At 43.0% G+C, this 26,983-nt stretch overlaps 1 protein-coding gene across 3 annotated transcripts in view; it reads left to right on the top strand.

Annotated features, from left to right (window-relative positions):
- The window catches only part of MYO10 (myosin X), a 218,473-nt gene that overhangs the window by 155,295 nt on the left and 36,195 nt on the right, over positions 1–26,983 (top strand). For all 3 annotated transcript variants that reach the window (XM_029216317.1, XM_029216319.1, XM_029216318.1), the window contains exons 20-21: positions 26,302–26,426; positions 26,519–26,633. In XM_029216317.1, the coding sequence (XP_029072150.1) occupies positions 26,302–26,426; positions 26,519–26,633 (240 nt within the window). The remainder of the gene's footprint in view (positions 1–26,301; positions 26,427–26,518; positions 26,634–26,983) is intronic.

The raw sequence follows: 26,983 nt of genomic DNA, 5'->3' as shown, positions 1-26,983 counted from the left end.
TGTGTGTGTGTGTGTGTGTGTTTTCTAGCCTAAGTGGCTCCGTATTAATGTTTTTGCCGGCAGCCCCCTTAACGTGAGATTTCTGTTTGTGACTTTGCTGTAAAACTCACCACTGCTCACCCAGCATCTGTATGAAGGATCGATTCTAAAAGCTGCGTTTCCCCTCAATGACTGGAGCAAAGGGTCCGGGTTTTGGAGACCAGAGAATGGGTACTGGGGGAAGATTGCAGTGTGGTGCTTGGGCTCAGAGTCTGAACGTCCCTGGCTTTTCTCAGACTTGGAGAAAGCTCTCTGCCTTCACCCGCTCCCCAGCATTTCCCTGTGTTGGCCTTTGACCCTGGGGAGTTCCCCTGTTCCTTCCTCAGGCCAGCTCTTTCCCTTATACTCAAAAATACTACTACAGTGAATAGTAGCTATTTATTAACCATCATTACAATAGTTACTAGGTTTTGCCTGCATCCCTCCCCAGTATAAAGGCAATACTTACTGCTTATAAAAGATTTGGAAAATATGCAAAATACAAAGAAAAAAAACTCTTTAATTTACAGTTACCTATAATTTTACTACCAAGAGACAATCCTGCTTACATTTTGTTGTATATATACCTTTTCCTTTAAATTGGGATCATAGTCTACCTCAATTATGTAACTTACTTTTTTTTAATCAATATTTTTTATTGAAGTATAGTTGATTTACAGTGTTGTATTAATCTCTGCAGTACAGCAAAGTGATTCAGTTATACACATATACACATTCTTTTTCATATTCTTTTCCATTATGGTTTATCACAGGATGTTGAATATAGTTCTCTGTGCTCTACAGTAGGACCTTGTTTATGCATTCTATATATAAAAGCTTACATCTGCTAACCCCAACTTCCCACTCCACCCTTCCCCAAACCCCCTCCCCGTTGGCAAACACCAGTCTGTTCTCTGTCTGTGATTCTGTTTCTGTTTCATAGAAAGGTTCATTTGTGTCGTATCTTCGATTCCACATAAAAGTGATATGGTATTTGTCTTTCTGTTTCTGCTTTACTTCACTTAGTATGATAATCTCTAGTTGCATCCATGTTGCTGCAAATGGCATTATTTTGTTCTTTTTATGGCTGAGTAGTATTCCATTGTGTATATATATATATATATATATACACTGCATCTTCTTTATTCATTCATCTGTCAATGGACATTTAAGTTGTTCCTGTGTCTTAGCCATTGTTAACGGTGCTGCTGTTAACGTAGGGGTAATAGCAGCAGAACGTAGGGGTGCGTGTATCTTTTTGAATTATAGTTTTGTCTGGACATATGCCCGGGAGTGGAGTTGCTGGATCATATGGTAATTCTGTTTTTATTAACATATCTTAAAGCATTCCCGTGCTTTTTTTCATGACTGTATACACTTGTCAGTGGCTGTGCTTTAAGTCAAATTTCTATTATTGGATTATTTCCTTTATTATTGTAAACAGTGATGCTTACTGTATTATTCATGTGTGTAAATATTTGTGCTCATTTAAGGCTGTTTCCTTAAGGTAAGTTCTCAGAAGTTTATTTGCTAAAATCAGAGTATGCACATTGTTATGACTTTGATGTATACATACACACATGGACAGCTTGGCCTTCATTAAAGCCAACAACAGGAAAAGCTTTTGCAATGTATAACGGGATTCAGAGCCTTACTATATAAAGAGCCCTCACAAATCAATAAGAAAATAACAAATATTTTAGTAGAAAAATGGGAAAAACACTTGAACAAGAAATTTGCAAAAGGTGTAATACAAATGAAAAATAACCTGACAACGTCAATAGTATAATCAAAGAAATAAAACTTAAAATAGTGAGATAGTCTTGCCAATGTGAAGACTGGATGAGTTTTTGGTTTTCCGTTTTCAATAACATGTTTCAGGGGTCTGTGAATATTTGAGGAAACTCCCATTCATGTACTTTGCCACTGGGAGTTTAAATTGTTGCAGCCTTTCTGAAGGACAGTCTCATCCTGTCTTCCTGATTTAACTTTTCTTGCCTCCCCTGGGACCATAGTCCATCAGTTTTTCTCTCTTGGGCTGTAAAGGGTTCCTTCTCCCAGGATCCTATCTCCTTGCTGATACTTTCATTGTATTTAAATATATGTATTTATTTATTTATGTAAAAGAAAGGGGAGGTGGGAGTGAATAGGAGCTTGACCGGGTTCCCCTTAGAGCAGTCTTCTTTTCACTGCTGAACATTTCTAAAAAGAGTCCGTACCTGTTTTCTTATTTCTGAGGCTATGCCATCCAAGCTGCCTCTGCCTCTCTCCTGCTGAAAGCTTCCAGGTAGAGTTTTTCTTTGCCCTGCCCTCCTAATCTCCACCTCCCACCCCCAGGGCTGTGGCATCACCTTCCACCTCCTCCTTCCTGGCACTTCTCTGACCAAGCCTCCTCCCCTTCCCTTTGCCCTCCCCCTCCCTCTCTTGACTGGTTCCCTGGGTGCTGCCCTCACCTCCTCACCTGTGCTGTTCCCAAAGAAACGCTCACTTCTCTCCTTCTGCTCTCAGCCCAGGTGAGTACCTTTCTGCTGTGTTCTCCCAGCCTGAAACCCTCCTCTAAGCTTTGGCCTCATAGCCCAGCTTTGTAACCTACTTTTTTCCTGGGTCTGTGCTTGGCCAGCACTTCAAACTGAAATGTGTCCATGATTAAATTTCACATCCTTTTCCTTCCACCTCCTTGTTTAACTTTTTTTAAATTTATCGGGTTAGGGCAGAGTGTCTCAACCTTGGCACTGTTGACGTTTTGGGCAGGACATTTCTTTGCTGAGGGGCACTGCCCTGTGCATTATAGGACGTGTAGCAACAGCCCTGCCTTCTCCCCATAGATGCCAGTCCCACCCCCCCTCCCCCAAATGTTTATAGACACCTCCAGATGTCCCCCAGAGGGTGAAATTGCCCCTGGTTGGAAGTCACTGGGTTAAGGTGTCAACGCTGATTATTTCTTGGGTTTATCCTTATTTTTCCGTTGCTCTTGGTAAAAAATGGCACCTACAACTTAATTTTTATTATAGCACTTGTTATGGCTTTGAACTTTGTTTTAACTGATGAATATACAGTGAAGATAATATCCTTTAACATTTTTCACAGGTATTGAATCATTAAATGAAACATATATTACTGTTTTCTTTCCTAGTAAGTAGTATTAGAAAATTTAAAATTTGGGGGGGGTGGGTGGAGTGCCCTGGATATCAGCATATCCTGCAGGATTGCGTAATCGCTCTGTGCTATCCACTTTCTCAGATGAATGGATGTCCTAGTTTCAGCCACTGTGAAAGGATAAAACAGCTCATTAAAGTGTGCCAGATGCTTCGTTTGCCAGTATTTCACTAAAAAGGGAATACTGTTTAGCTTTAAGAATTCTGTAATAGACTCAAAAAGTTTGCCATTACGAAATGAAAGTGTCCCTGTTAAAAATGTGTGAAAATTTCACCAGTGAACAATGTTTTAGATACTATTTAATGTTTTTTTCAAAAGTCTCTTTAGATACAAGAAAATGAACTTTGAACATGCACAGTAAGTTTGAGTTACTGAGATTTCAGCCTCTGAGCTTTAGGCACAGGACAAGGGTTTGCATATGAAGTCTGTCAGGCATCCCTTGATGTTGTTTTCAGTGCGACAGTTTAAATAAGGTTGTTACATATATAAGCAGCAGACAGTTTAAATAAGGTTGTTACACTATGTAAGTAGAGGACTGAGGCCAATTTTGCTGAGCTGGAAAGACAAACCCCACCAGATTATTCGAGCCACATGTAAAGAATCTTGAATATGTTGATTGCAGCTTGAGAACTGGCAGAAGGGAAATTAGCCTGACTTGACTTCTTTTCTTTTTTTTCTCTTTTCCTTTTTCTTTTGTTTTGCTATTAACTCTGAAAAGTTGGCCTCTGTATTTGATTCAGTGCCTTCATTACATCAATTCCAATAAAGCTTGGACTGTTCAGTTTACATTGAACCATGGGTACACACAGTGGCAGCCCTGAGAGCCATTTGGTTGGAGGCACCTTGCAAATTAGGGAAATGAGGTCCTGTGTGGAGGTGGAAGGGCAGGTCGGACCTGGTGGTGGTGTCACGTGATTGGGATTTCCCGGGTTCAGACACAACCTGTTAGTGCCGGGGCTGGGTATCAAAGGTGCAAAAAGGTACAAAAAACTGCAAATCTCTGTGGAACTGACCATCTCTTGGACCAGCCATTGTCTGTAGCCTCCTTGCATCAGCAGATGGGCCACTTCTGCTCAGGAACGCCTGCTGTGTCTGGAGCTGTGCTCGGGGCATTTCCTGGTTTACACAAACCTGGAGCTCTGCCAGTGTTGACAGAGTTAAAGCCTTTCCCTTCTCGTGATCGATTAAAAAAAAAAAAATTAACTACAATACAATTGCCACTTGTTCTGCATTACTCACCTTGCCTGCTCAGAGCACATCCACTCTCCCTGTTACGACATGTTGGTATAAAGTATTTTAACGATTGAGAAAGCAGTTTGGGAATATTCGAAGGGCCTTTAGCCACTGGCTTGGGTACTCAGGCTTTTCTGTTCTTGGTTCTGCTTTGATAAACTAGCCTAAAACCCGGACTGCCCTCTTTTGGGGACTGTAAACTGCCAAGGATGCAGAGCCAGGGAGGGTATAGGCAGAGACGAATAGACCTAACTGACATACAGGGATAGATGAAGCAACACTCTTTGGTTGACCATTAACCATATTCAGGGCTTGGGTGCAAAAATATAGGAAGAAATGAACTGGTGCATAGGTCGTGCCTAAATCATTTCCGTTTCAGTTAATAAATCACGGACTGGCCTCGGATCATAGTTGACGATGCCAAAACGTTGATGGGGGAAAAAGGTGGAGACAGACCCAGAAGGACTTTTGAGACCGTTCACCAGTGTACAATGTATCACAGTAGTGTTTCTAAACAACACTGATCCCACCTGGCCTGGTCCCATGGTCTTGTGGCCTAAAACACAGAATTTAACCTCTAATGCAAACCTCATCCCAGCAGCCCAGTGACTCTGTAGCAGTCATTTAACCTGGGCTTGTTTTTCCACATATTCCAAGGCTAATGGCATAAGGTTTCATAGTTCTCAAAGGACAAATTGATTGTATTGCTGTTTGTTAGCGAATACGGCAATCTGTCCTTCAGACACTATATAGTAAACAGATTGATAAAACAGGTTAATCTTTTCACCGTTTCTGGATTAAAATGATTAGCGAAGATGTGTCAGGAGGCTGCGTACTGTGGTGGACTGAGGGGAGTCTTATAGGAAACGCTGGGCTCACTGTCATTCGCCAGCCACGTGACATTGGTCTGCCGACTCAAGTTTGCTTATTGATGGAGTGAGGACAGAAGTCACCCATTTTTAGCGTGGTTACGAGGTTAACTGTGATCATGTCTGTAAAACTTCTAGCTCAGACTCTGGCACACACCTACCACTGATGGTCGTGGTGGCTGATAAATAATAATGAACATATTTGTCGCCCTGGAAAGAGGCAGCGTATGTGCGTTGGTGTGGCCCTTCCATTACTGACTGTGACGGTCCCAACATAAAGAGGCGTTCGTTTCTTCTTGAACTTATTCACCACTTACTAACTCAGCACCACATCCTCCAATAGAATTTATGAAGCATATGCATCCATTTGGGATTAGATGTGTTTAAAAACAAATTCATGGAAAAAGTATTATGAGAACCCTGAAAAGTATACTTTAAATCTAAGAATGGGAAACATGGTAACTGTTAATAAGTAAATTGGATTACTGAAGGATGTGCAGGAAATAATGTTAGTCTAAAGACAGATGAGAAAGAGTGTATTATTGTCATATTTATGTTTTCTGTTTCCTGTGTCTTCCTTGGATCTCCTCATTGGGTCCTTTCCCCAAGTAGAAGGCCAAGAGGGGCATCCAGATTGAAGCATCTTGAGTCACATGATTCAGAAGCCTGTGGTCTGGCTCTGCGATGCTGGGGCTCCAGCATGAACCAGTCCTGTCCAGGCCCCAGGGATGGGAATAACCTGGCCTTTGGGCATCGCCTGACCTCCCGTTTCCTAGCAACTTCCAACTGCTCAGCGGAATATTTTGTGGCGTTCCTAATTTATACTTAACAGATATTGGCTGTGTCTAAGGCTGGCTAATTTCCCATTATGACTTGCAGACAACCAGTTTAATACATGAATAAGCAAGAGAAAGGACTCCTAGGAAGCTGCACTCCCCATGTCCCCTTCTCACCAAACCCTCATTTTCCTTTGGGAAAGTAGAATTTACCAAGGACATGCCAATACGATGCCACTTCTCTCAGAGAAGACCGTGTGGAACAGTTTTCAAGTAAAGTTCTCCATTTGACTTTTTTCTGTTAGCCCAGCCTGTATTGATGAATATTTATAAATCAGCTACATCCATTACCAAAGAGGTGGCTCTTTCCTTAGTGAATTCTTTTAAGCAAACGTAGACTGGTAGCTTCTGCTCAGTTTCTTCCTGTACAAATGGGGTGGTGAGATGGGGTGATTTCTCAAACTCCTTCCAGCTCTCAACTAACAGGAATCTGGTGAAATCATATTTTTTCTAATATTTGACATTTCTGGGCTTAGGCTCAAATTTTCCCGAGGTGCCATTTTTATTTTCCTACTTTTTATGACAGTTCAAATTCTTTGGTCCCAATATGGCTTTTTATTTATTTGCCTCTAAAAAAACATTGTTCCCCTCTGCAGCCTCATTTTTTAAAAAGAACAGGTTTTTTTGCAACTAAGTATGGTGAATGACCTCTGGTCTCCAGGGGGTCAGAAGTTTTTTTTGTCTCGGAAGTTCAAATACCTTCAAGCAAGAAACCATAGAAGTATATGCTCTGGATTATTATCTGTACGCTGAGTAACGCTGCCATGATGGCATGTCTTAGTACCTACTGATGTAGCATTGTAAAAGTCATAACTCTGGCCGAGTATTACAGATCTCAGTGTGACACGTTTTCCTGGACGTAGGTGACTGTCTGCCTACTAGACACCATCCTCTCTTTCTTTCCTCCTCACCCCCTGCCGTACATTTTCGTCCTTAGCATCCTTGTCACATCGACATGACCTTGGTGATGGTATAAACCACCGGGTAAGTTTCACAGCTATTTTAGCATTTTCATGACTGATTTGAGCCTCCTTGCCAGCATCTACAGAGAGCGACAGCTGCCTCCCTAATTTGTATTTCTCAGCATGGTTTTTCACAGCGAGTCTGAATAAAAGGGGACTGTGACCTGTTCAGTAATGGTGGATGGAGAAGTAGAAATAGAACAGCAGTGAATAGAGAGAGATTCAAGTTTAGTTTAGCAAGATAAAAAGCGTTTAATTACATTCGTTAGATAAAATGGCAACAGATTATACCCAAGAGGGAGGCTGTTCTGTGAGGATTTCCAGACGGGGTTTGCGCTAAGGTTTGGACCTTCTGTTGTTGGCTTTACCACGGTTTGTGGTCTGATTTAGGACAAACCTTTAGTCCTTCCCTCCCTCCCCACTTTTTCTGTGTTTTTCTGAGGTTGTCTTTCAACACATATTAACTGACAGGGTGATCTTTTTTTTTTGCGGTACGCAGGCCTCTCACTGCTGTGGCCTCTCCCGTTGCGGAGCACAGGCTCCGGACTCGCAGGCTCAGCGGCCATGGCTCACGGGCCCAGCCGCTCCACGGCATGTGGGATCTTCCCGGACCGGGGCACGAACCTGCGTCCCCTGCATCGGCAGGCAGACTCTCAACCACTGCACCACCAGGGAAGCCCTCAATTTTTTTTTTAAATCTTGATCTACGAACCCCTAATTTTACATGTATGTGGCCTATTCAGAATTTAAATTTGCCCTCCAACCGGCCGTCTCGTCCGTCCATTATTTTTACTCCCTCGTCGAGTGAACATGTTGCTTTTCTTCGCATAGACCTCAGTCCCTTAGTTTCTCTTGATCGTGAACCTGTGTTGGGATTTCATTATCTTCTTGCCTCAGTTGGATTCGTTGGTGGGCCCACATATTTTAAAGAGTGCTCAAACCATCACATGGCCAGCTTCGAATGATCACAAGCTGAGCCCGGACACGAAACAATGTCCCAGGTCTGGGAGGAGGCGTGAGCCATTTAGTCATGAACTTGTGGCGTCTGTAAGGTCCCTTGGCTCGCTGACCTCGCCTCCCTGCAGATGGACAGCCTCATCTTGGGTGATGCTCTTGTCCTCCTCTTTCTCAGACTCCATGGCTTGCCGGACAGTATTGAGAAGAGTGCTCCGGTGGATTCTAGGGCACGTTTGTGCCAGCCTCGGAGGAGGAGACCTCCCTGCTCTCGCCTCCCTCCCTCGAAGCCTTCCCACACCCCTAGCATGATGTCAGCTTCCCACTTCTGCGTTTGACCTCACCTTGAGAACCAGCCGGGGCCTGAGAACATCGGCTCTTAGCCAGCTTGCCCGCCCTCCTCCTCCGCAGCATCCTGTCTCCCCCACTTTGTCAGGTCTTCGCTACACTTTGAGAACCACCTTCCTGGCACCACCCTGTCCCGGGCCTCCTGCCTATTTGGCCGCTTCCAATGAGGCCGCCACCTAGCGGTTCTCACCGTGGCCATGGAACCTGGGTCCATGCATTCTGTCTTTGATTCTGTCTTCCCTGACCTAGATTTGAACTTGACCACAACCCTGGGATGTCTGTCTGGCTTTGACACAACACACCAGCTCATGTCGCCACTGCTGACCTCTGCTCCATTGCTCATTTGCCTTCTGAGTGTTTTTGCGGCGGACGGTGTTAAACGCTGTAGAGTATTAAGCCATACATCAGCCTCGCGTTTTCACCATGGATCTTGATCTCTCTGGAGTCTGAGCCCGTTCCTCGCTGGCGCCCCCTCCTTCCTAGGGGTGATCCTTCCCTTCCTCCACAGGACCTCGTCCAACTACCAAGAGACCACACAGGTGTATCACACACACACACGTGATACCCTTGATGTCCCTTTGGGCAGACCCCAACTCTTCAGTGACAGGACACAAAATAACTTGGCCAACAGTGACCTACACAGCATACAAATACATAAGGATCGCATTTTAGAAGAAGCGTTTGTTTAGAGGCTTCACAATATTACGGCTTCACAGCGATGCATCTGCAATTCCCTTGGTCCTTCCTCAAGGTTGCAAAATGGCTGCCATAGTGGCAGCCATCACATCCTCACAGAACGTCCTTATTCAGTTCTTTCAACAGATGGTTTTTGAGGATCTGTTGTACTCTTGGGATGCGTCTCTGAATAAAGCAAACAAAGACTTTGGCCTCTTGGAGTAAGCATTACCTCTGAAAGGAATCAGGGCTGGGCCAAAAGGAATGGCTCTCCTTTTATTAGGAAGAAGAAAAAAAATAAATCTCAGTAGATTTACCTCACATCTCCCTGGTGCTGGCTTCTCTGCTTGGTTCTAGGGCCAGCCTGGGGCCTGTGGCTGAGCCTCACTCCACGGGAAGTTAAGAGTGAATATCTGGCAAAGGTGAATGGGTTTGCAGAGTTGACTTAGAATGATCTCACTCCCAGGACAGCTGCCCTGAGTACAGTGGGAGTTCCATTAACAAGGGAGGCTTCACGGGCCCCACTGGAGAATAAAACTTGAGACGAGGAGTGGAGGGGATGAAGCTGGAAATGCAGAAAGACAAATGTTTGGATTTTATCTTGTGTACAGTTCCGAGAACTTTTTTTAACAGAGATGTGATATCAGATGTTCTGAATAGGCACTTTATGCTTGTAACAGTTTTGAGAAAGGATTTAGATAAGTACACTTCCCTTATCTGTTGAGCCTGATTTGATGTTAAACAATAGAAAGGGGAATAAGTCTAGTCCTTCATGCAAAATTGATAATACTGTAATAACGGCAGGTTTGTGTACACATGATTATCAAGAAGTTTCTTAGGATTACCCAAAATTGACATTGGTACCTCCTAAAGCAGCACCTCTCAAATTATATATAGCAAGAGAGAACTTCTCTTTATTCTTGCCAATTCGTTGTGGACTGGTGCCTTTTTTTTTTTTTTTTAAATACCACGCCACGTGGCATGCAGGATCTCAGTTCCCCAGCAGGGATCAAACCCGTGCCCCCTGCAGTAGAAATGCAGCATCCCACCCACTGGACCGCCAGGGAAGTCCAGACTGGTACTTTTGAAAAATAGAATAAAAATGATGTGGCCATGTCATCTTGCTGTAGAAGTTCTTAAATGCTTACTCCCACTTTCCGTGTCCATCTCCTCATGGCCTGGCACCTGTCACAGGCCACACTTGGAGTCATGCCCACCTGGTTTTCCTACAAGAAGGAAGAGCCCAGAATCTAGACAGAGGTCCTAGTGCTCGCCAGTCACGTGACCTTGGGCACAGCACACAAGTTGTATCCGATTCACCTCCTCCATGCATGTGATGGAATAATCTTCCTGGCTTGCCCGCTTGCCTTAATAGGGTTCTTTCAGATTCAATTAAGGTAACGAAGATCCTTTGTACAGAGTCACCCATATTTAAATAATAGATACCATTGTTTGCTGCTTCTCGAGTTTAATTTAGGAGGGAAACCATCTCTTCTTTTCAGTGGTGAGAATTGAACGCCAGCTCCACTGTTAGCGATCCAGGGGGGGGTCTCATTTTTGCAGGAACACACTGCTTTCTGTCTTCCCCACGTGAGTGGCAGAGAGCACCGGGGGGCCTCATCCCCATGAGGGGTCTGATGTGCAGGCACGAAGACCAGGAACTTCCTGCAGGGTTTGCTGGGAATTCATGGCCCAGAGTGAGGCAGAGCGGGGGTGTCGGCCTGCTTCCCTTGTATGCAGGGGAGGAGAGGAAACCCAGCAGTGAGCAATATTCAACATGCACAGCCAGCGGGAGGAAGGGCGGTCAGAGCAGCAGGTGCAGGGCCGGTTGTTAAAGGCAGGAAACCGGAAAGGCATAAGAATGGAAGAGAGAAGCCATGGAGGAAGCCTGTATTCTTCTAACTCTTGTAACTCAATTTGGTCGAAGCGCTCGACCAAATGTTAATACGTGTGGTTTTCAGGACATTTATGCGGTTTGGAAACAAGTTTGTGACATGGCCACAATGGCAGCTAAGATTCAAAAGAGGAAGTGTCCCACGGACCCACTTAAGGTGCTCGGGCCAAACATTGGGAGCTGTTAGGCATATAGCCTTTGTAAGCATTTACTTGCCAAGTTTGGGGGAAAAAACATCACAATGTCTGTGTTCCCATTCTGGCCTGTTCAATCTAACTTTGTTACAACTTCCCCCAGTGGTGCTCTGTTTCTGGGTGCTGAAGATTCTGGGTTCACTGACTTGTTAAAAATAAAACAGGGCTTCCCTGGTGGCGCAGTGGTTGAGAGTCCGCCTGCCGATGCAGGGGATGCAGGTTCGTGCCCCGGTCCGGGAAGATCCCACATGCTGCGGAGCGGCTGGGCCCGTGAGCCATGGCTGCTGAGCCTGCGCGTCCGGAGCCTGTGCTCCGCAACGGGAGAGGCCACGACAGTGAGAGGCCAATTAAATAAAACAAATGTGATGCCCCCGGAATATTCTGGAGTGACTTTGGAAACAAAACATAAATTCATTCGGAAAATGAAATTAACATATCTTGTTTGAGAGTCATTGTGTTGATATTTCACACTTTATTTGAAGTTAATGGAAATTCTTCGCGCCTCATTTCTTTGTTTAGAGTCATTGGCCTCAGGAAAACTCTTCATGAGGTCTCTTCTGTTTCACGTTATTTGTGGGAGTGTTGGTTTTCACCTTTGAACAATGGGTAATGTTTTCAATGAGAAGAAGTATGTGTTATTTGTCTCTTTAAGCCGTGTATTAAAATAGTCTGACAGTTCATTTATGTAAAAGATGCTCCAAGTTTCAAACAAATGCAAGTAGAATATAGTATCAAGCTGTCCAAGTCCTTATAGAGCAGAGGTTCAGCCTAATTTCTTAGGGCAGCACTACCCAGTAGAAGTAAGATGTGAGTCATGTATGTAATTAAAATTTTTCCAGTAGCCACCCTTAAAAAAAATTTTTGTGAAATTAGGCTTTAGCCCAACAAATCCGAAATGTTATTTCAACATGTAATAAATTTCACAATTATTGACGTATTTTTTATTTTATTTCCATATTGATTTCTCGAAATCTGGTGTATAAAATTACCTTTGGAACACAGTTCAGTTCAGTTCACTATTTGAGTGCGCCATTTCCCTGGCTTTCATTCTCCAGCTCAGGTTGGCAAACTTCTTCTGTAATTGACAAGATAGGAAATATTTTAGGCTTTGCCACTGTCGTGTGAAAGCAGTTACAATGCATGGCAGTGTTCCAATAAAACTTTATTTACAAAACAGATGGCAGCCCAGATGTGGCTCCAAGGCTGTTCTTTGCCAGCCCCTACTCTAACTGAATGTATTGTCTCATTTGTGTTTTCATTTTCAGAAGTTGATTTCTGTTTTGGCTTAAAGTCTGCTACCAAGATAGCTATTGTGATGAATTTCATTCAGGAATATTTAGGGCAAATGTATCAGGAAACAAACTCCATTGTTAAACAATGAATACTCTGGAGCTACAGGAACTTCCCACCCCGCCTCCTGAACTTGCACCTTGCAGAGGAGCAGCGTAGCTAGTGGCTTTAATGCAGACTTGACCCTCACTCTCCCCTGGCTCTGTCTCAGAGGAGCTTCGTGACCCTAGATAAGTTAATTAACCTCTCTGTGCCTCGGGTTACGCATCAGTAAAACGGGAATGAGGATGATCGCTACCTCAGAGTTGCCAAAGTTCAAGGAAAGCTAGCATTACAAAGTGAGCATGGTGCGTGGCACCGAGTCCTTGGCACATGTGAGCCTTCATTCTTACTGCTGCCATGACTGCTGCTGCTGCTCGTCTGTTACTACTAATAGTAGTAGTTCTGCTGCTACTACCACCACCACCCTAGAGATCCGTAAACAGTCTAATCCGGGCACCAGAACAGATGCACATCAGCCACCCACAGCCGCTCATAGCATCTACTCACACGAAGTCTCTTTGGGCTTGAACTTGTGGGTAAGTAGAGGAGTTACAGCATTCTAGGGAAGCTTTGGCAGAAGCTGCAGAGATTCTGATGTTGGAAGAAGTAAGTACCTGTTGTTCCTCTGTCTCGGTAACTGCGGTGTGATGTGGCTCAGATCACTCGTTCTTTGGACCTGTTTAATGAAGATGCTGATAGCTGCCCTGCCCACCTCACAGGGCGGCAGAGATGAACACGTGACATCTGGTCTATACCGTGCTGTGCAAATGTCAGCTAATAGCATTTCCCAAATGGCTGCCTCTCCTCACCTTATATCACAAATTTAATTTGATCATCATGGACTGATTTAACTCATAGGGTGGCTGTAAGGGTTACGAGAGATACATGTAGAGCGGAAATGGGTCGCTGTTCCATGAATAGGTAGCTGCTGTTTTTATTAAACACACCACTTTTTATCATAAGCCATCCCTTTAGGTTTCTAGCCATTATTTGGACTAGAAATACTCTTAAATGACTTTGTTATACAGTGTGGCAGATAAACTCCCCAAATTCCATGGTCTAACATGCTGGAACGTAATAGAAAATTGGCAGAATTAAATTGCAAGTTATTCTTCTCGTCAGTAATTAGTTTCTGACTGATTGATTAAAATGTCAAACTGATGTTGACACAATATAAACAGGGAGTCCACAGTGTCACCCTTTCGTAGAACAAGAGCCTGTCTCACATATAAGGCATCTCAGTAATCACCTTTCCTTAGAGGTAGAGGCTGGGCAGAGATAGAGGAGGTTATAAAGCTTCACACTGCGGTGATCGCCTTCCTGTTCTGTGGGGGGCTCCTAACCGTTGGCACCAAAAGTACAGAACTGCATCCACCATGAAACAGAGGGGGTCAGGGATGGAGCCAGGGATGGAAGTGTTGACAGGAAATTTCCTGGTGTGGGGACTCCAGGGTTCCACTTTATTTCCTTTCATTCAGTAAAAGCTGAATAGAAAACAGCAAAGGGTAGAACCAACCTAAATGTCCCTCCCTAGGGAGCTGCTTAGACACATTCTAGTAATGACAGTGTGCTGCTGCGAAAAGACACGGGAGATCTGTGTGTCCTCACGGGGAATTCTCCAGGATGATCTTAGGCAAATAGAGCAAAACGTCAAACATGTCTTTGCTTTTTTTTAAAAAAAAAAAAAAAATGAAGCTTGTATTTATTTGTATGTGCATGCATGCATCTGTATACATGCACGCACAGTCCTACATTTATACATGCATAGAATACGTCTGGAAGAAAACACAGGAAACTGGCAGGGGTGGTTTTCTCCAGGAGAGCTGTGGGGTTTTCATTACATATATTCTCTATATTTTTGATTAAAGAAAAAAAAAAACCTTTGCATGCATTATTCTTTCATTTAATGATAATGGAGAAAACAAGGCTTTACTTGTATCTCCCAATGTCTTTTACATCTGTCCTCATTAAATACTATGCTGAAAAGTGCCTTCAGTGCATCTTGACCTGAACTCTTTCCCATAGAAACACATTCCAGTTGTGTCATATGAACAACTGAAAAAAATAGGCGGGTATTGAGCTGTGTTTTCGGCTTGTTCTCTAGAAACACATTTTGAAGACTGCTTGGACCTTGTGACTGGTATGCTTTAGAGTTGAGGTTAAGCCAGCATTAGAGTTGGGTTTTTCTGCTGCTGTTCTCATGAAAGTAAATCAACTCTAGTTGGGTAGAATTAGTTTCGTTAAGGTTTTCTTCCACCATCCATCTATTTAATTGTTCCATTCCAGTGTAAACATATAGTGGTATCAGTATCGCGACTCCTTTTGCCTCTAAGTCTTAGACTGAATAGAATCCATGTCCAAAGCTACTTTAGTTGCAGGTTTCCCCCCCAGTCCTTCCCTGTGATGTTGTTTCATACATTTGTAATACATTTAGATTCTTTTGTGACAATCTGAGTTATTTCCTGGGATGATCCTACAGGGTTCATTCTTTTGCTGTAAAGTTCTGCGGATTTTGACAAATGTATCATGTCACGGAGCCACCGTTATGGTATCATATGGAATAGTTTCCCCAACCTAGAATTTTCCTCTTCTTTATTCAGCCCTCCCCCAGGTCCTGGCAACCACTCATTTTTCTACCATCTCTATAGCTTTGCCTTATTCAGAGTATCGTGCAATTGGAATCACATACGTACACTTAGCACTATGTATATAAGGTTCCTCTGTGTCTTTTGAGGGCTTGACAGCTTTTGTTTTTTTAAAAAAAATCTGAATAATATTCAGTTGAATGAATGTACCCCAGTTTCTTTTCCATTCACCTATGGAAGGACATGATGATTGCTTCCAGCTCTTGATGGTTATGAATAAACCTGTTATAAACATTCACGTGTATGTTTTTGTGTGAATATAAGTGTTCAACGCAGTTGGGTAAATACAGTCAGCCCTCCCGATCCAAGGGTTTCACATCCGGGAATTCAACCAAGCTCAGATCAAAAATATTCAGGAGAAAAATTTCCAGAAAGTTCCAAAAAGAAAAACATGAATTTGTCACATGCCGGCAACTCTTTACGTAGCAGTTACATTATATTTATATAGCTATCTAGGTAGCATTTACATTGTATTCGGTATTATAAGTAACCTAGAGACGAAGTATACAGGAGGATGTGCATAGGTTATATGCAAATACTACACCATTTAATATAAGGGACTTGAACGTATGTGGATTTTGGTATACATGGAGGGTGGGGTCCTGGATCCAGTCCCCTGTAGGTACAGAGGAATGACTGTACCTACGAGTGTGATTGCTGGATTATATGTTAAGACTATGTCTAGCTTTGTAAGAAGCTATCTTCCAAATGGGCTGCATCGTTTTGCATTCAGCCAGCTGTGAGTTAAGGTTCCTGTTGTTCCATATCCTTGTCAGCACTTGGTATTAGTCAGTTTTCTGGATTTTACCATTCTAATAGGTGTGCAGTGGCATATCATTGTTTTCATTTGCAGTTTCCTGAGATATCTGATGTTGAGTGTGTTTCCATATGCTTCTTAGTCATCCCTATAGATTCTTTGACGGTGTCTCTGATCAGATCTTCTACCTTTTTAAAAAATTGGGTTGTTTTTTTGTATTGTCAACTTGTAAGTGTTCTTTGTGTATTTTGATTACAGTCTTTTTCAGCTATGTATTTTTCAAACATTTTCCCAGTGTATTGCTTGTCTTTTCATTGTCTTAACAATGTCTTTCACAGAGAAGTTAATTTTAATGAAATCGAACTTAGCAGTTTTTCCTTTCTTGTACTGTGCTTTTGATATTGTTTCTAAGTTATCACCAAACAAGTACATTGAAACAGCTGTAAACAGGACCACCCTTTCATTTATGCAATACAGTAGGATAAGTGGGTACCTATCTGAGGTGTCGAGTCCAGTGGTCAGCAATTTAGTGAGAAATTCATAAGATTCAGCTCCTGCCCAAAGGAATTTATACTCTTATGAAGGTTCACATGGATATGTCTAATGGATATTAAAAAAAAATTGTGAGAAGTAGATTCACAGACATAGGAAACAAACTTACGGTTACTAAAGGGGAAAAGGGAGGGGGATGAATTAGGAGTTTGGGATTAGCCAATACACATGATTATATATCAAATAACGAGGACCTACTGCATAGCATAGGGAACTATATTCAGTGTCTAGTAATAACCTATAATAGAAAAGAATCTGAAAAAGAAATATATATGTAAATATATATATGTAAAACAGAATCACTTCGCTGTACAGCTGAAACAAACACAACAGTGTAAATCAACTATACTTCAATTTAAAAAAAAATGTGACACGAGGAACAGCATGGTCAGGGTCACAGATTGCACCAGGTGGATACATCCAGAACAATTTTATTGAGGAGGGAGTATTTGAGAAACCCCTAAAATATCCATGAAACTCAACAGTTAGAGACAACGGGAGGACATTTCAGGTGGAGAAGTTGGCTTCAGCCGAGATGAGACAGGAAGTGAAGGTTTTAGTCAGAAAACAGCTAGAGTTATCTCTAATTTGACTAAAACGTGGAGGGTGTGTGTGGGTGTATTGACTGGAGAGGTAGATTGGAGCTTACTGCGGGCGGCCTCCCATGTGAAATTGAAGCCCTTGTCTTAATTTGGGGTGCGCTGTAAGTTCAGGAGCAGGGAGGGGGTATAATAGGGCTAAGGCTGTGCCTTAGGAAGGTTTCATGTACGCATATTTATGTTCAAAGTTTTCTTCCCATTAAGTAGTTGGGGTTTGTGTGGACCTGAGGTGTGGACCACAGTTTCCACCTGTAACAGAGCTTGAAGTTCCTTGCTTTTCAACTGTGCTCGTCTGGGAAGGGTGTGGTTTGAAGGCTGTACTGGGTGAGTGAGAAATTTCCACGCTCTGTAATCTGACCCCCCGGGACTGACCAATAGCTTTAACCAGTTACGTAACCATGATGCTTCCCCTTCCTCGCCTGGGAGGGGGATGCCTTTGCCTCTTTTCTCAAAACGTGGAACTTAGCAAGTGGCAACAACTGTGTCAAATGTTGAACTGCCCCGGAGAGAAATGACTGATGTGAGACAAAGACCCTTTGTCTCTAGTTTAATTGGCTTTTGTTTACTTCCTTTTCAAGGTCCGGAAAGTTATACTGCTGCTTTAGTAACCATGCTTTTGAAAACCGTTCAAAGCATGATAAACTCATGCTGTTTATTAACTGCTTTTGAGAATTTGATGTAACACAGACAGCAAATAAAGATGGAGAGGCCTCACGTCTTAATTTTTTGTTAAGTTGTTAATTAGTAGGGAGTGAGGACAGGAGTCTTGTTGCCACTCAGTGTAAGGTTGGGCATGATATCTTATAAGTGTAACATAACTGACTTGGTAAACTCTAATGTAATTTTTAATTCTTAAAGTTGATGAAGGGTTATCAGGCTTCTAAAGGTGTGTTTGCTTGTTTGTGTTTAAAGCTGAATTAGGGTAAAGGCATATCCCATGATCATAATGCAAATACACATATTCCTAATATATTAAATAGTCTCTGTAATCCTGGCGTCTCTCACTCCACAATGTTTACTTAGCAAAATGAAGAATCATGTAATGGTTTTACCCAAGAATCAACTTATTTTACATTTCTTGGGATGCTGGATACTAATCCTCCACGATACGGACTGTGTAATAAGTCCCTCCAATGCAGAGCTAGTATGTAGGTAGATAAAGTTTACGGTATTTCACAGAGGAAGACAGTCAGGGGCCATTAAAAAACACAATGAGAAAAGTAGAACTCTTTCATTTTAATTAATTTTAGAATGTTATACCACTCACTTTGAGAAACAATCTACCAGTGTTGGGTTGGAGGTAAATCTTATCGATATAAAGTTTTAAAAAATTATTTTTGTATTAGGCTACTAAGGTAGGGCAATAAAACAAGTGTTGGCATAATGCTCAGATCCCACGTCTGGTTACTCTGTGCTCTGAGGACCCGTATGGCCAGGCCCAGGGCTTGCTTCCATATTACATTCCAAGCAGATTGGAGCCAAAGAGAACCTGCATTTGTCGGTCAGAGCAGGGGCTGGGTTTGCTCTGGGTCATCCCATACAGTTGCCTCTGGTTGCTCAGTTAATGGAAGGTTCTTAATAAATACTTTTGATTGATGAAAACAGTAAGTAATGTTTACTTTTACCTCATCTCTAAGACATTGGGATCCTATCAAGTGGCTAGTTTTTAGACTTTGAATAAATTAAGCGTCTTCTTAAAAGGGAGAGAAGGACCACTTCTGGAAATAAATTGTAGCCTGTGTTCAGAAGCGCCCGCATGAATTATCGAGTTGCGTTTATTATTAAAGCAAAAGCAGTCGTCATTAAATACGTTGTCACCTGCGGGCTCCTTCCACGGGATGGAGTTCAACGTGTTCTGAGTGTGTTCTTCTGTCCACTGTGGTGTATCGGCTCTTCTCGAGCGCCTGTCCTTGGCAGGTGGTATCCAGGGAGGAGAGGCAGGTGGAGTTGCAACCACAAGTGAGTCAAGGAACATTTGAATTCTGTCAGTCCTCTGACGCTGAGACACAAAGTAACGGTGTTGTCAGCCTTTCGTTGTCTGTGTTAATGGGACCAGTGACTGGAGACGGATTTGCACAGAGTTTGCTCTTTGATTTCCCAAAAGGTGTCCTCTGTTCACTAGTTGTTTCTGTGTATAGATATTTGGCTGAACTCACAGTGCAGTGTGCCGGTTTCTGTTCTACATTGCCGTGGCCCTTAGAATTGTGATTTTTTTATATCACCTGTATTTACACCAGGTCAGCACCTGACAGGTTGTCCCTAAGGCCCCCTCCTTAGTGTTAAAATTTTTAGAAAATGTCTCCATGTGCCCAAAAGACCGAGTGTTCTGGAAATGCTACAGTATAGGGTGCGTTCTCTGCCCGGATTTCATTGCAATCTTTTCCCTAAAGAAGTTTCTAGCTCACTCCTTTGAGAATTATATCCTCTGGAAATATGCCTCCGGTTTTATAACATGTCAGTAGAAAAATATGGTTCGTATCAAGTTTGATTCACATACTAGTTTTCAGGAATGCAAAGTTCTTTGAGCTTTAATTGTTTGATTTAAGCAAATATTAACTGGTTTGAACAAGTCATTTAGCCTTGCTCACTTCCAGTTTCCTTATCTGCAAAATGCAATAATATTACTCATCTAACCCACCCATCGGGTTTCTGCCTTCGAGTGCTGTATGAGTTGAAGGATTGCTGTGGGTACCTCGCACATACAAGCAAGAGGACTTGGTTCCTGCAAGGCTGCTAAACAAGCATTTGAAATTCTATGTGTATAATCATCAGTAGATCTTTGAGGTTAGAATAATAAAATTCTTCTTTTTAAAAATTATTAATGTTTTTAAGATTATGTATTTTATGGTTGCCGTCTTAGACTATAAAATAATATAGGCTCCTTAAAGGAACTGAGAATCTGTTGATTAACATCTATGAAAAATGATTCAAAAATTAAGGCAAAATAAAATACCTGGTTGACAGAAGTTAGTATTGAGAAGGAAACTTAACTTTGAGCTTCCTGTCAGCCAAGGCAAAAAGGGTAATACAATGCATTTTCTACTGTGTGTTCTCTTTTAATCACTGTATCTATTTTCAGTTTATTTTGTCTTGCCTTAATTCCTCTTTGGCACAAGGTGCGTAAGTTACCGTGAGTTAGTTATAATAGTCATCAATTTATGAATGTAGAGTCAGATTAAGCATGTCATTTCTTCTAGAGAGAATAGTTTTCTCCCCTGATATCAAATTTTTTAAAAAATTGCTCTCATAGATCCATGTTAAGTGATTACATAACAGTGGATGACAGCAGAGTGAAATAAGAGTCACTTCTGTGCCAGTCCTGCGTCCTTGTCCAGCTTGTGTCCCTTCTCTTCAGGAGACCCTGAGGCATGGAGAGGGTCTGACCTCAGCAGTAGAGCCGGATTTCCCACCACCCGCTGACTCGGTTTCTAGTCGATGTAATGCTTAATCAGAGTGTGTCTGACTTTGGCCGTCAGAGGATAGCTCCTTCTCTCTGCAGTCCTGGCTGGCCCCTGCCAGCACCCCCTGACCTCGGCGTGGCAGGCTGCATTCCCACCCCACCCCCTGTCCCTGGACTCTTCTCAGGGCTTCTCCATTGGTTTCTGTGAGACCTCAAATGCTGAAAAGCATTAGAACTTCAAGGGTCCACAGGTAATTAACTATTCTATTTCCTTTAATTAAACAAACGCAGATTGAATGTCCTCTTACCGTGGACAGGTGACTATTTCCAGGTCCACCATCGCACTTCTTACTGTCTCTATGCAGTATTTTTTTTTTTTTTTTGTGGTACGCGGGCCTCTCACCGCTGCGGCCTCTCCCGCTGCGGAGCACAGGCTCCGGACGCGCAGGCCCAGCGGCCACGGCTCACGGGCCCAGCCGCTCCGCGGCATGTGGGATCCTCCCGGACCGGGGCACGAACCCGCATTCCCTGCATCAGCAGGCGGACTCCCAACCACTGCGCCACCAGGGAAGCCCTCTATGCTGTATTTTTGAAATTATGGAAGGCTAGGTAATGTTTGGGGTAATCATATTCATTAACACATAAATGCATTTTTCTTTCCTTTGTTGTTGTAAAACACCTCCCCTGTCTTGTGTCCCTGTTTGCCAGCACGTCTGTTGCCCTTTATTTAGATTTTTAGCTGCAGAAGCTTGGGCTTACCCATAATTGATTTTTGTGGAGGGCTTAGCATGCTCTGTTACCAGTCATTTGTTTTGTCTAGGCATTCTGAAATCTTATTTTTTCAGATTGTAGAGGAGAAAGTTCTAATTTTTTTTTTTTAGAATTAAATTACCTGAAGCTAAAAATATTTAACCCTGTCTCCAGGATACAAACTCTCTTGCATCCGTCTCTTTTTGTCCATTTTAAATGCCTCCGTGTCAGTCTGGCTTTTACAATACCTTTTTTTCCTAAGCTTTATTGAGCTATAAATCACATACCATGCAACTGACTCATTTGAAGTGTACAATTCAATGGTTTTTCGTAGATTCACAGAGATGTGCAACCATCACCACAGACACTTAAAACATTTTCATTACCTCAAAAAGAAATCTCCTTAGGGGACTTCCCTGGTGGCACAGTGGTTGGGAATCCGCCTGCCAATGCAGGGAACACGGTTTGATCCCTGGTCCGGGAAGATCCCACATGCCGTGGAGCAACTAAGCCCGTGCGCCACAACTACTGAGCCTGTGCTCTAGAGCCCGCGTGTCACAACTACTGAAGCCCGCATGCCTAGAGCCCATGCTCTGCAACAAGAGAAGCCACCGCAACAAGAAGCCCATGCACCACAACGAAGAGTAGTCCCCGCTCGCTGCAACTAGAAAAAGCCCACGCAGCAACGAAGACACAACGCAGCCAAAAATAAAGAAATAAAATAAATAAATTTATAAAAAAAGAAATGCCCTACTTCTTGGCTGTCCCCGCTCTGTCTCCCCATCCCCTCCACCAGCCCTTAGCAGCCACCACTCTACCTTCTGTCTCCGTAGATTTCCTGTCCTGGACGTCTCACATGAATGGAATCACGTAACACGTGGTGTTTCATAACTGGCTTCGTTCACTTAGTATAATGTTCTCAAGGCTCATCCATGTTGCAGCATGTAGCAGCACTTCATTTTTTTACGGCCAGTAATATTCCGTTTTATGGATAGACCATTTTGTTTGTCTTCTCATCGGTTGATGGACGTTTGGGTCGTTTGCACTTTAAGGTTCCCTTACAGCAGCTTCGCCCCTGATCTCCCTGCTTCTCTGCCTCTGTGTCCACGCTGTTCAAAGTAGGACCTCTACAATCCATTCTGTACCTGATTTTTTTTTTTACTTTGTAAAAAAAAAAAAGTTAAGTGTCTTCAAAGATATATAGCCAAATAGAAATTTTTCATATTGTACATACGTGATTATTTCCTTCTTTTAGTGCCGTCTCATTTTCCCCCCTTTTTTCTCAGCTGTCTCTTCTTCCCACCACCCATAGTAGTGCCCCCCACTCATTAACAGCCCGGCATGTCTCCTCCTATCCTTTTCTGCACATTGTGTATCTAAATGTGTATATTCACACACATGTACATACATAGAGCAGGTGTTTTATTTGATGGGGTCATTGTTATACATACTTTTCTGCATCTTCTTTTTCTCACCTTTCAAAAAGGCTTGAGAGTTACCTGGGGCATCTTTAATTTGGTCTTATTTTGTAATGGCCGCCTAACACTTCATGATGGGCATGATATCAAAATAGACCCAGCCATGCCTCTGGTCTTGTTTCCAGTTTTGCTGCTACCAACACGGGGATCCTTCTACAGCACAGGTCTGCCCCCGGCGGGCAGCTCACGATCCTGGAAACAGTGGCATCAAACTTGAGTGCCGTGTCCACCAACAGCTCAGGTCCCCGTCCACCTCCGCGTTCCATTCCGGACTGAACTACTGAACATGCCAGGTTCTCTTTCCACCTCTTGGCTTTGGTTTGTGCTGTGTTCTCTGTGTAGAATGTCCCTTCCCCTCCAGCAGTGAGTAGGAGTTGTGAGAGCCCAAACTCTGGGTCAGACCTGGGTTCAAATTCACGTGACACCCATACCCCCTCAGTACTTTTCTTTGTCCTGTGTTCCCAAGGAACGTAACTTTAATTTTTAGTATGGTTTTGTAGTAGGCCGTCTACCAAATAAGTAGTGATGTTTGGCATACCTGTCACCCTCCTAAATTTCAGGGTCCTTGGAAACAGAATCAGCCCTGTGAGGCTATGCAAGTGAGGGTCAGAGGGTATAAGGGAAATCTCTGTACCTTCCTCTCAATTTTGCTGTGAACCTAAAACCACTCTTTAAAAAAATTAGTCTTAAAAAAAAAAGCTGTGGAGACAGTAAAAAGATTAGTGGTTGCCAGCTGTTGGGGAGAGGTAGAAGTGAATAGATGAAGCACAGGATTTTTAGGGCAGCAAAACCACTCTGTGCGATGCTCTGATGATGGACACGTGTCATTACATAGTCATCAAAACCCATAGAATGTACAGCACCAAGAGTGAACCCTGACGTCAGATATGCACTTGGGGTGATTAGGATGTGTCATGTGGGTCCATCAGTTGTAATGAACGTCCTACTCTGGTGAGGGGTTTTGATTTAAGACAAAAAAGAATCCAGCCCCCGCCTTTTGTTTCCCCCGAAAGCATGAATCACAAAACCTCGGCGCATAGTAGGTGTTTAATCATTTATATTCAGTAAACAGATCAAGACCAGACTCCCGGGACTATAATTGCCCCGGTTTATGACTGTTACTTCCCAAATCCTCCCTTGCTGTCGGCCATCAAAACTTCACAGTTAGGACACTGCCGGCAGTCTTTGGAGGGAGGACCTCCAGTTCTGGAAAACGAGTTACCAGTACAGACTGGAGTGCATTAGCTGAAGTTTTGAAAGGCCACATGCCTTTGAGTTGTGACTTGTCCACCCTCCGGCTGTGTCATCTTTGAACATTAAATTCACCAGAAAGAAAAGGAAGTTGAGACCCACCAATGGAAATACAGGTCTACTCCCCTCGTGATTGCCCTGTGTGTTGCCCAGGGCGACAATCTGCGAACAGATCCCCCTTCCCCCGGTTAAATTTCTGTGAAGGGGCAGAAACACAATCACAATGGGAGCCTGGAAAGAGTGGCCACTCCTGGTGGCTCCCTCCCACCCTCCCTCCCCTCCCCGGGCTGTATGAAATCCTACAACCACACCACACTAATTAGCCCGAGAATGGAAGGGGTTGTCATGGCGACCGAGCACTTTTTAAAGCACAGGAATGGTGTTCATTATTGTTCAGTGTCTTTAGCTGTGGCGAAAAGGTCAGTGTGGCAGTTGTTTTCCATATGAATTTTGGCCTGAGAGCCAAACCGAAGGTGGAATGTTCCTCGGAGGGACTGGAAGATGGTAAGTGCCGCTGGACTTTTTGGATGGGGTGTCCCTTTAGTAATATTTTTCAGAGTGTTTTAATAACTAGTGCCAAACTAAGGAATTGTACGGACTTTGTTAAGTAGAGATTGAAAGAAAAGGAGCAAGGAAAAAAGTATGGGTCAGGAACAGTGAAAGTTTGAGAGAGATTTAGAGAGGTTGTTTTTTTTTTAATTTAACAAGTCTTTGAGCATCAAATGAATAAATATGAAATTCGTAGCTTTCTCTATGAATTAACAAAGTTAACTAAGTCTGATGCCTTATTCAGTGTTTGTTTTATATTAGCTCTCTACAGGTCGTTGTGGATCGCTACTGTTCAGATTATATTCCCAAATAAATCTAACAGGAGCATTTTAACCAAATACCCTCAGAACAGTTGCCTCTCTCTCTGTGTTTCAATCCGAAGATAAGGGAAAGGAGTTATCAAGGCTAATTTTTTCATGCTTTTATTTTATTCTTTCTCGTCCAGGGATATTTGAAATAATTAAGACCAGAAACCAGTGAGCCCCAGTTCTTTGGATATTCGCCCTTATTTATTGGCGAGACTCCGGTAGAATACTGCTGAGTAGAGACATCTGACCCCAGTGTTTGTAGGAGAAATTAAATACGAGACAAGTCATCCTGCTGGATATGATGGCAGCTTTTCCATCAAACGCTGCAAGGGAGATTTACAGAGCATTCTTCAGATTTATTTTTTTGCTAGCTTGGAAAGCATACAGAATAACATGGCTTTCAGCCTGATTTTGTGTTAATGACTGGCTGTGTTTTTAAGGCTCGCAAATTTAAGCCACTTACCGTCTTTGCACTTTTTAACAATGTACTTGTGTTCTATGGCACTATTTTTCAGTCATTTTGTACACAGTTGTGTAAGATAAGAAAATACGAATTAATTAAAGGGAATGGGGTGTTTGGATTAAAACACAAATCACTGCCCAAAAAGCTGTGAGTGGGAAATGGCATACTTTTGGGCTTTACCCTGAAAGACTATTGTCCTGTCAGCAACACCAGTTTGTTTGGCAACTGAACAGATAAGAGAATATGGTTCAGAATGTTAAGTCTTGGCTTGATTTCCTCTGTCTTTTGTTTGTATGTTCTGGGATTAATTTATTTAGTGACCATAGCATGGAGCTCGATAAATGGGGTTTCTGACTAGAAATTGAGAAAATTAATTTTTTTTTTCATTTTTGTCTGTTTTCTCCACTTACAAGCTCTCCTTTTCCTCCCCAGCCCCTAACCCCGCCCCCAGCCCTCACTGGATCACTGCATTCTTCAGCTAAAAAAAATGCCTGGAAATTGAATTTTGAAAAGTAAATAAAGTGATATTTGCATGACACCTAAGATTCTTTGGAAAACATAGCATTAAAAATGGTGGTCCGTTTATGAAATTTGTAAAATAATCAGAAATTTGAACCTGGATATTGATATCAGTGAATTATTGGTATCTTTTAAGATAGTGTTGTGGTTCTATTTAAAAAAATGATACTGGAACACTTCCCTGGCGGTCCAGTGGTCCACACTTCCACTGCAGGGGGCACGGGTTCCATCCCTGGTCAGGGAACTGATCCCGCATGCCGCAAAGCACAGCCCAAAAATTAAAAAATAAAAGTGATACTGATATATTTACAAATGTGAGTGTGTACTGTCTGGGACTTGCTTCAAAAAAAATCCAAGGTCAGGGAGTAAGTGGGCTAAGGATGGGGGGGCAGCAATGACATGGGTGCTGGCTGTTACAACTAGGCTATGGGTATGTGGGGTGGGGTTTGTTTTCTGTTTTGTATATTTGTGTAGGTTCAAAATGTGTGTGTGTAAAACCATGGCGGGGGGGGTGTGCGGTCTAGTTAACGTCATCTTCTCACCTCTTGGCATGTTTTAGATGCCCGACCAGTTTGAACAGGCAGTTGTGGTCAACCAGCTGCGGTACTCCGGGATGCTGGAGACAGTCAGGATCCGGAAAGCTGGGTATGCTGTCCGAAGACCCTTCCAGGATTTTTACAAAAGGCAAGACAGAGCTGCAGAGACCCTCTTTCTTTGCAGAGGGGCTGGGGAAAGGATTTTAGCACAAGGTGACGCTGGGCATTCTTCTTTTGCAGATATAAGGTGCTGACGAGGAACGTGGCTCTGCCCGAGGACGTGAAGGGCAAGTGCACGGCCCTGCTGCAGCTCTATGACGCCTCCAACAGCGAGTGGCAGCTGGGGAAGACGAAGGTAAAATTTCCGAGAAAGAACGACCGTCCCATCAACCCCCTGAGAGATGTTTGAGTTCGGTGTTCTGTGATGACTGCTAGCCAACTGTTTTTCCAATGTTGGGAAGATACGCATGGTATCATGCTAGCCATACTCTTTGTCCTCCCAACGTGAGTCTTTTATCTGAAGTCCTTGATTTTCAGGGACTGTGTTCTTGGGGACACATTGAAGCATCGGATCCTAAGTGCGTGTGTTTTCATTCAGTCAGTCAACAAATGTTGGCTGATGGGCAACTCAGTGCCAGGGAAGAACTGGGCAGCCTCTGGCATCTAAGAAGTGATACCCCAGACCCTTCTAACTTTGCATTATAA

Source organism: Monodon monoceros, unplaced genomic scaffold, assembly GCF_005190385.1.
Source record: "Monodon monoceros isolate NGI ecotype Baffin Bay Population unplaced genomic scaffold, NGI_Narwhal_1 Super_Scaffold_12, whole genome shotgun sequence".
Classification (NCBI taxonomy): domain Eukaryota; kingdom Metazoa; phylum Chordata; class Mammalia; order Artiodactyla; family Monodontidae; genus Monodon; species Monodon monoceros.
The sequence above is the reverse complement of the archived record's forward strand: the minus strand, read 5'-3'. Positions and strand labels throughout refer to the sequence as shown.